The sequence below is a fragment of the Phalaenopsis equestris genome, unplaced genomic scaffold (genome assembly GCF_001263595.1).
Source record: "Phalaenopsis equestris unplaced genomic scaffold, ASM126359v1 Scaffold000326, whole genome shotgun sequence".
Lineage (NCBI taxonomy): Eukaryota > Viridiplantae > Streptophyta > Magnoliopsida > Asparagales > Orchidaceae > Phalaenopsis > Phalaenopsis equestris.
Genome location: NW_018164768.1, coordinates 142,943 through 152,841, shown reverse-complemented (window position 1 = coordinate 152,841; position 9,899 = coordinate 142,943). Strand labels below are relative to the sequence as shown.

At 36.9% G+C, this 9,899-nt stretch overlaps 2 protein-coding genes across 3 annotated transcripts; one reads left to right on the top strand and one right to left on the bottom strand.

Moving 5' to 3' along the window:
* Positions 1–3,956: 3,956 nt before the first annotated feature.
* On the bottom strand, positions 3,957–4,814 carry LOC110025750. 2 transcript variants are annotated; one of them, XM_020726389.1, is made up of 2 exons: positions 4,424–4,814; positions 3,957–4,333 (listed from the first exon to the last, which is right to left on the bottom strand). In XM_020726389.1, exons 1-2 carry the CDS (start codon positions 4,655–4,657, stop codon positions 4,163–4,165), a joined length of 405 nt encoding a protein of 134 aa, XP_020582048.1. In that variant the 5' UTR covers positions 4,658–4,814; the 3' UTR covers positions 3,957–4,162. The 2 variants fall into 2 exon arrangements, with proteins under 2 accessions (XP_020582048.1, XP_020582049.1); XM_020726390.1 differs by having other exon boundaries at positions 4,433–4,814.
* A 2,577-nt stretch (positions 4,815–7,391) lies between these two features.
* On the top strand, positions 7,392–9,189 carry LOC110025696 (protein STAY-GREEN, chloroplastic-like). The gene is given in 4 exon segments (XM_020726311.1): positions 7,392–7,739; positions 7,824–7,997; positions 8,502–8,580; positions 8,583–9,189. Coding segments are annotated over 4 exon segments (777 nt in total). The 5' UTR covers positions 7,392–7,616; the 3' UTR covers positions 8,984–9,189.
* Positions 9,190–9,899: the final 710 nt, after the last annotated feature.

The following is a 9,899-nucleotide window of genomic DNA, read 5'->3' as shown; positions in this document are numbered from 1 at the left end:
TGCATCCATAAAGCTTAACATTTGATGTCCAGACGTGGCATCGACGAGTTGATCTATGCACGGGAGGGGAAAACTATCCTTCGGACAAGCTTTGTTGAGGTCTGTATAGTCGACACACATTCTCCATGAACCATTAACTTTTTTCACCATGACAATATTGGCTAACCATGCAAGATGATGTACTTCTCATATGAACTTTGCTTCAAGAAGCTTGTTGACTTCTTGTTCAATAGCTTGTAAGCGGTCTGGGGCAAAATTGCGCTTCTTTTGGATGACCTTCTCCTTTGTGCTGCCTTTGATACTTCTCCTCTTGCCGCGAGCCAACGCTCAAGAAGAACACAAGGAGTACTAACTGTGCGATGCTTTCTTCACCCGTAAACCAATGTAGAAGAAAAACGAGGGAGAGGAAAAAAGAGGGAGAACCAGAAAAAAAAATGTTAGGAAAAACACAGTTTCTTTTTTTTCTTTTTGGAGAGTGACTGCTGCAGCATTAATTGGTTGGCGGGACCCACCAAAATAAAGAATTGCTCCTCTTCCAAGAATGGGAGGCGGGAACAGTTGAAAGAGGCTGCAAGTAACTTTTATTTTTTTTTCGTAAACCGGGCTCCAACTCAACAAATCTCCCAGTTAGAGACCGGTACACAAACTACAACGTCTTCTTTCTCAAACTGATATCCTCCACTGGTGGCGTAGCCCTTTTCCTCAATTGTGTTATCCTCCACTTCTGCAACACAAGACCCCTGTCTTCAAGCTAGAAGACCAACTGAAGCTGCACGCAACTTCAGTTTCTCCAGAGTAACACCCTTTGTCAACATATCAACACGGTTCTGGCTTCCACAAATTTTCTTAAGCAACAATTGTCTGTCATCCAACAATGACAGTTTGAAGTGATACCTGATCTGAATGTGATTAGTCCTAGAATAAAATGTTAAAATGTTGGATTCCTGGTAAGGAATATGACGCTCTGACTATCACTGTAAAGTATTCCCTTCTAATCCTTCTTGCCAAATTCTTTCAAGAAGCCCTGTAGCCATATCATCTCCTTTGCAGCCTTTGACACGACTATATACTCAGTTTCTGTAGTAGACAACAAAACTGTCTTTTGCAGATTAGAGCCCCATGACACTGCAGTGCCACCAAAAGTATAAATATAGCTTGTAGTACTTTTTTTGGAATCAATGTCTCCAGCTAGATCAACATCAACATAGCCCCGTACCTCTAAACTCTTTCCTGAGAAACAAACAAGTTTCTGAAGAGCCTCTTAGGTACCTCAAGATCCACTTCACTGCTTTCTAATGTTCCTTTCTTGGATTACTCATGTATCTACTAACAATTCCCACTGCATGGGCAATATCAGTTCTGGTGCAAACCATAACATACATAAGTGAACCAATAGCTGAAGCATAAAGACCCTTACTCATATGATCTCGTTCCTCCTCTGACTTGGGTGACTGATTCTTGCTGAGTCTGAAGTGACTTCCTAAGGGTGTGCCAACTGGTTTGGCCTTATTCATATTGAACCTGCTAAGTATCTTTTTCACATACTCAGCCTAAGAGTGTCTCAACATGCCTTTGACTCTATCTGTAACAATTCTCATACCAAGGATTTGCCTTGTTGTGGTCTCCATCTGGAATCAACATTTAATGCTGAACTCGAACCTGAGACATCACCAGAATCTTTCCTGCGCACCTCCTCAACCAAAATAAAATCACGAATATCTTCAAATTTTAGTTTAGATTTACCTGCAAAATTACTGACAGACATCCTCATAGATTCCCAACTATTTGACAATGAAGCCAACATGATCAGTGCACGTATCTCATCATCAAATTCAATTTCCATAGATGATAATTGATTTGTGAAACATTTGTGAAACTATTGAAATCATTCAGGTGTTGTACAACAGACGCACCTTCCACCATCTTCAAATTGAATAACTTCTTCATCAGATATATCTTGTTATTCGCCGATGGCTTTTCATACACACCTGACAGGGCTGTCATAAGATCTGCAGCCATCCTTTCCTTGACGACGTTATGTGCAACGAACCTCGATAGAGTCAATCAAATAACCCCTAAAGCCTGTCGATCCAACATATTCTATTCAGCTTCATCCATTCTTTCAGGTATTTTCCCCAATAACGGAAGATGAATTTTCTTCCCATAGAGGTAGTCCTCTATCTGCACCTCTATCTGCATCCTCCAATAATCAAAATCTGTGCCATCGAACTTTTCGATCCCTGAAACCTTCACTTTGTTTGCAGCCATTGACTTTGATACCAGTTGTTGTGGTACATATGAAAATTTAAAATGATTGACGACGAAGTGAAAAATAGAACAAGAAAATTCACACAAAAAGAACACAAATTTACGTGGTTCGACAAATTGCATATGTCCACGGAGTTGCAGAGGATTTTATTACTTGAGGAGTTTACACCACAATGTTTCAATTTATAAGAAATACTTATCTCAACTCAAAGGAATTACAAAGTCGATATATTCCTCACCGTTGTTTCTTCCTCAAGGATTACAAGAAACTCTCTTTCTTTCTCCCTCTCTCTCACCTCTCCTTCTCTCTACTCGAGAGGGCAACAACCAAAGGACTAGGAAGTGCTACCTTTGATACTTCTCCTATTGCCGCGAGCCAACGCCCAAGAAGAACACAAGGAGTGGTAATCGTGTGATGCTTTCTTCACCCGTAAACCAACATAAAAGAAAAACGAGGGAGAGCCAGAAAAAAAATGTAAGGAAAACCACTGTGTTTCTTTTTCTTTTTTGGAGAGAAACTACTGGAGCATTAATTGGTTGGTGGGACCCACCAAAATAAAGAATTGCGCCTCTTCCAAGAATGGGAGGCGGGAACAGTTGAAAAAGGCTGCAAGCAAATTTTATTTTTTTTCGTAAACCGGACTCCACCTCAACATATATGACTTCCTTACACTTCATATTTCAAGGAGAATTGTCCTATTAATGATCACATTTGCAATATCTCCCTTTCACCTAAATTGTATTGGCACATTCAACGAGCTCGAGGAAGTACTATTGACTTATAAGTCATTATTAGTAGATGCTTTAGCTAAATAATAATACAAAGTATTTTCATTTTTCCATAAAATAAACATGTCTCATTCTTGTTCTATTTTATTATTTTGATTATTTTTAGATGCCTATTAAATTTAAGTTTTTTTTAATCACTTTCTTATGACTTAAATTTTGGCATGTGAAAATTTGAAACTCATTGGAGTAAGGTCATAATTAAACTCATACGATCTACAAGATGATTCTCAACCATTAAACCTAGGTTAAATTGGGTCAATATTGGAGAAGCTCAATTGGCATCTAATTAGTGGAAGTTAGGACATTGTCACTACTTTTCTAGACCCTAACGAGATCACAATAGATCATATGACCGGTGAATTTGTAGTGGTGTGACTAAGCCAACAAATGACTTTAATTTTTTTTTTCCTTAAACAATACATCATCAACTTACAAAAACTATTGAATTCAATAATTAGGCTTCCAAAAAGAAATGACATTTGTCAACTAAATCAATTTTTGGTTTATTATTTGAAAAAAAAAAAACAATTTAGTAGATACAACATTACACCACATGTCAGAGGAGTTATAACCTCCAATAATAACATGTATACTAACATAGCATAAGATCATCATCAAAAAGAGCATGAGATTCTTATAATCTTAATACAAGTGTCAAAAGGCAATAAATATATAAAAAGTATGTTGCTTAATTTTTAAATTATGTGTGGAGTAATACATAATTTAGAAAAAAGAACCCAGTTTACATATATTGACCAATTTCTCTACAAAATGATACATTTCAACAGTTGAAATAAAGAATTTATTTCTTCATCATCAAGATTACAAAGCAGAAGCTGTTCACAAATTTAAAACAAAAAAAACTCAAGCAAGAATCAAACTTATTTAATAATCCATCAATAAAACCTGAGAAAAAAAGAATTTTTAAAGAGAAGAAATCAGTTATCAAAATGAACATTTAGAAACAGAGAGATGCAATGTTTTCACATCGAAGCAGTAATTAAATAAAAAATAAAAAACAAAAGAGATCCTCCTCACCATCCCCCTCAATCCCCATAATTCCCTTCATTGGAATTGCAATTGCAGTTAAAGCAGGAAGAACTAATTAAGCCTTTGTCTCCTCAGCAGAAGAAGCCACCTCGCTCTTCTGCACATCTTCTTTTGTAGCTTCATCCTCATGACTTTCTGCATGGGTCTCGTCACCAGTCTTTTTGGTCTCCTCCTCAGCTTTTGGTTCTGCTGAATCTCCCTCCTGCTTGCTCTCCTCCGCTGCCACCTATCATGCCATGAATCAAATTCAAAATGAATACAAATTAGATTCATATATATTATGGAGATTAATTTGAAATGTGAGCGGATGACTGACTTGGCTGACCACAGGGGCGGCCGCTTGGACCTCAATGGCCTCGTTGGTCACCTCAGCGGTGGCGGTGGCCGTGACCTCGGCCTCGGCCTCGGCCGGGATCTCCTCTGGGGTTTGCCCATTAATGTCCTTGGGTCTGCTCGCACAGCCACCCATGGACGCTGAATTGCAGGAGGATGGGAGGAGAGAGATTATGCAGAGAATGAATGGAGGAGGAATGGAAAGGTGGAGAGGCATTGGAGTCCATTTTATATCAGTTTCTGAGGGTGGATACAAAGACGAGTTTCAATGGTTATCAGTGATTTGGAAGAGTTTCTGTTGGGTTTTGGTGGTTTGACTATTTTGTAGGAGTGAACGGACACCATTTCCAGCGGATTTGTTTTGTTATTTGTTGGCTTTGCAGAGGTTTTATATCTAGAAAATGAGTTGTTTTGCACCATATTTGAACTTCCTATGTTTTTGTTTGTGTGCGTTGGTCATGATGTCACGACTTTCAATTGTAGGGAGGCCAACATCGCAAATTCACATAAATGAATGACCATGTCAATTTATGGATGTAATTTTTTTTTTTTCATTTTTATGAGGACAGTGGTTTTCATGAGTTAATACAATGAAGAACAGCATTGGTTGCCCTAAATATATACATATATATTTCTCTTTTATATACAAGAGTCATTTACATATTACATAATTCCTATGTATTTACATATCAAGCACCGAACTTTCCTTTTTCTTTTTACGTTTATAACATTGAAATCTTTCATATGGCATAAAAAAATACAATCATGTTAATTTAGGAGAGTGAAGTGCACTTTTTTATGAATAGGTAAGTGGAATGTGAAGTTTAGGTGTTAGATATGCAAATATGTAGAGATTTAATGGTATGCATGTAAATCTTCATGTATAAAAATATGAAGTAAAATAAAATAGTGGGTATAAAACTTTTTAATTAAGAAATGGTTGGAAGTTAAAAATAAAATAGTGGGCATAGCCCAGAAACACTTTTGTTACCAAATAATTTAAGTAATGTGCGAAGTTATGGAAATATTAATAAGGTTTTCTCTCCGATTTAGAGACCCAAATTCACCACACATACTAATAAATCATTATTTTCTAGCCTAATTATCTAACCATTAAATTTTTTTTAATTTAATAAAAAATATTTTTGGAGCATATGTAGAAATGATTCCCAGATTACTTTTTATATTGATAGGAGGATTGAAAATCCATTAAAATATAAAGGTTAGTTTAAGGCTGAAATGAATTTTACATATTATAAGCCAGCCCTCATAACTTCGCTGACAAGGAAGCCTTTATGATGCTTGATGCTCTGCACTCTACCCTGCTAGACGACAAATTTTGATGGCAGTTTTCCTTCAAGATTATTATATATATATATATCAGTAAACTTCAAGCACGAAACCTTCCACTCAAGCTTATATCTTAATTTGAATAAGCAGGATAGATTTAAATCTATCCATAAAAGATAACAAGCGATATGTACAATTATCATTGTAGTCGGACCAGACCGTTTAATAACCTAATAAGATTAGTGCAGTTCACAAGTTAATCCTCATATTATATTATCATGAAGCCATTTAAAATAATTTTGTTGAAACCAATGTAACACTACACATTTAAAATTATACTGTACATGTGTCGGACACATATTAGACACCAGCACTTTTCCGACATGCTCCAACACCACAAAATATGTCCAATTTTTTTTCAAGGTTGAACATGCTCGAGACACACCTCAACAATGCATCGGACCGTAGCTTAAGATAATTTCAAGAAAAAATAAGACATGAATTAGAAAATTATAAATATATATTTAACATTAACTATAACTCATAGTTAGAACTATCAAAACGGCTCGTTGTTCGCAATCAGTCATGTTTGGCTCATTTTGACTTGAAATACTACTCATCAATTATATATATAATATAATTTCAAGAAAAGTAACAGGAAATATATGAAGGAAATATATATACATATATTGTGATGAGTAGTATTTTGAGTAGTATTTAATTGACTACAAAGCTACAAAAATTTATAATCAATTAAAAGTATTAATTAAGAAAATAAAATAAAAGTTATTAAATTAGATTCAAATGATGTTTTAATATAAAATATCTTATGACTACGTGAATAGAGTTGTCAAAACAACTAGTTGTTTGTGAACATTTCGTGTTTAACTCGCTAAGCAAATAAGCCGAACACTAACACTTTTTGCGCACAAAATATAAACAAGTTGAATATGAGCTGAGCTTGACCTCAGTTGTGTTCAGCTCGTTTACACCAAACTTTCCCATTCTTCGTCATGTTAAAGCTCACTCTAACATTCATCCAAATCAATTTTCTAACATGCATGGACAACTTTTTTCGAAATATATTATATCTAATTTTAAAATTAATTTTCATAAACATGAAATTTTATAGTTTAAATTAAATTTACTAAATTAAATTTTATTCTTGCATAATTTGTGCGATAAATAATAATAGAAAATATATTATATTAATAATTAATTAAATATAAAAGAGTGTTGAATACTGACTTATCTTTTTTTTTTTTTTTCATAGTGTTGAATACTGACTTATCTTTTTTTTTTTTTTTTACGTCATGTCCACATATATAGTGTTGTGTCATGTCTCCGATATCCATGTTTCATAAGTTGAACCAAACACAGTAAATAATACAGAACAAAAATCAATTGCATCGTCTAATAGTCCTTAATAAAACAAAAAAAAAAAAAACATGTTCATTATCAAAAAATGCGAGCGTGCCCTACACAAATAATATTATGTATAAGTATGAAAGCCAATCAGATTCAAGCAATTAAAAATTTATCGTGGCGATCAAAATCCTCAGTGTTGAGTGTTGACACGTAACTCTGTATTTGTTTTACAACATATATGAATATATATATAGATATGTATTCGACACGTAATTACCCTTGAAGTATAAGCTTTCCCGGAAATGCCGCCTGGAAAGTTGGCGAACAAGTAAGGCAAAGCACCCAATCTTCTTCCCGACACGCTTCCCTACTCAGCCGACCGCGAGATATATATATGTACAGATAGATTATTAAAGTCATAAAAAGAGGGAGAGGAAGAGACCAAGAGATACATTCAAAATCAAATAATACCACCATAGATCCTAAACACCTCCATTCCAATATCTTCGGTGTTCAACATGGGCTCTGCAGCGGCTCTGCTGCCTACTCCCACATGGCGGCATCAGCCTACTTCTTCTCCCCCACGCCGCCACTCCGTCGGCAGCCACCGTTTCCATCCCGGCCAGCAGCGCATTTTTCCGGCGAGTTTTTAGCCCCATCGATGTTTTTCTCCCACTGACACATGGGATTTGTTTAGTATAAAAATAAAAAATAATTTGTTTCAGGTTGCTCGGCTGTTCGGGCCGGCCATCTTCGAGGCCTCTAAGCTGAAGGTTATGTTCCTCGGAGTGGACGACCGGAAGCATCCGGAGAAGCTTCCGCGCACTTATACTCTCACCCACAGCGACGTCACAGCCTGCCTAACCCTCGCCATATCCCAAACCATCAACTGGGCACAGGTAATCAAACTTCTTAAATCTTCACTTTAAATCTTTTTAATTATTTTCAATCCGATTTTTTTTGCTATATTTTTTTAGAGATTCGAAGCATTAGGATTAAACAAATTTATCCAAACAATACTAAATAATTGAAAACAGGTTTCAGAATCCAACACTTCCAAAGCTCCTCACTTGATTGGTTGATGTTAGGTCTGCCCAATTATTCCATTATTTGATTGGGGCTGTAGTTTGAAAGGAGCATTTGTTTTAATGCTAAATTTCTTTTTTTTTTTAAAGAAAAATCTCCAAGTAGAATCAAAACAGTTTAAAAAAAAAAACATTAGTTTCCTACATATGGAGTCAGAATCAATGAAATTTACATAAAACGGTGGATTAATTAAGATACAATCAAGCAAATCATAGCGAGGATTTCATAATAAATCCTTAGCTATTTAACGCAAAAATATGAAAGGAGTTGATACATATTCTAAATGGTTTGAATTCGAAATTGCGTTTAACTTGCAGCTGCAGGGATGGTACCACAAGCTGCAGCGAGACGAGGTGGTGGCCGAATGGAGAAAGGTTCGAGGAAAGATGTCGCTGCACCCCCCTGCCACATCAGCGGCGGCCACTTTCTCCTTGACTTCCTCGCCAACCTCCGCCACCACATCTTCTCGAGGGAACTTCCGGTGGTTCTCAAGGCCTTCGTCCACGGCGACGGCGGACTTTTCAGGACCTACCCCGATCTCGAGGATGCCCTCGTCTGGGTCTACTTCCACTCCAACTCCCCCGAACTCCACAGCGTAGAGTGCTGGGGCCCGCTCCGTGAGGCTGCCGAGATAGGCCGCCCAGAAAGGCCAGATTCGGGAGACATTGGAGAGGCCGACAAAAGTTGGCCTACACCGCACCTGCGCTGCGAGACTGCCTGCGACTGCTGCTTTCCGGCACATACGTTGATTCCGTGGCCAACCGCCGAGATGAAGGCGGAGGAGCAGCTGCAGCAGTAGCTCGAATCCGAAGCGTGCCACGTTTATCATTCAATACATACTATGATTATACAATTTCATAATTTGATTGAATTCATACATTGCATTGGATTCTAAATCTGTACATAGAAAATATGTTTAGAAAAATCGAAGAGACAGTATTAAATTAATTTACGCATTTTTCTTATGCTATGTGGAATTGACAGTTAACTGCTAATTTGATTCGTCCTCCACCCCTCCCTAAAAGTCATATTTAAATGATAAATAATTTTTAAAAAAGAAAAACATGTTACTGCAAGCATATATAAAATATTGCTGTGTGTCGGTTATATATAAAAATATATTTAAAATTTTGAAAAAGCTATGACGTGCAAAGGACAACGCCGCTAAGTATAAAAGCGTTTGAACAATAAGGCGTATAGATTGTAAAAGAGGTGCATTCTTGAAGTTTCTCGCGGGGCGATTGAAATGGATGAGGACGGTTCGGACTTTGGGCCTACCAGGAGTTTGAGAAGCGTACGCACTCGCTAAAATTGGGCCCCGCAAACCACCCAACTTTCTCTGGATTCTGGGGCACTACGCCATTCACAACCGTCCTCGCTTTCATCCATCGTACATTCTTATCGTATCCATACGTAAAACTATATCCGGTTGCGTTGCGTGGCTAATTTTACTTCCTTTGCTCCGGTCCAGCAATTCAACCACTGCCTATTTATTTCTTTTCTTTTTATTCATGTTAACCAGTAACTCCAGAATTTTGCAGCGTGTGTGTGTGTACTATAAAATGCATGCACGAATATACATGTCATGAGTCTCCATATGATTAAATAGAGAATTTGATAGGAAGGAGAAGATCAACATCATATAACCCAATCGACCGAAACATCGATCGAATGATCACAGCCTTGGTCGAGCAAACCTGATCTCTATAAGAAGA

What these genes read in the sequence shown, in the direction of transcription:
- LOC110025750 (XM_020726389.1), bottom strand. Translation starts at nt 4,657, where the DNA reads ATGCCTCTCCACCTTTCCATTCCTCCTCCATTCATTCTCTGCATAATC. An exon ending in CCGCCCCTGTGGTCAGCCAA is followed by an intron (nt 4,334 to 4,423) that starts GTCAGTCATCCG and finishes ATGGCATGATAG; the next exon opens with GTGGCAGCGGAGGAGAGCAA.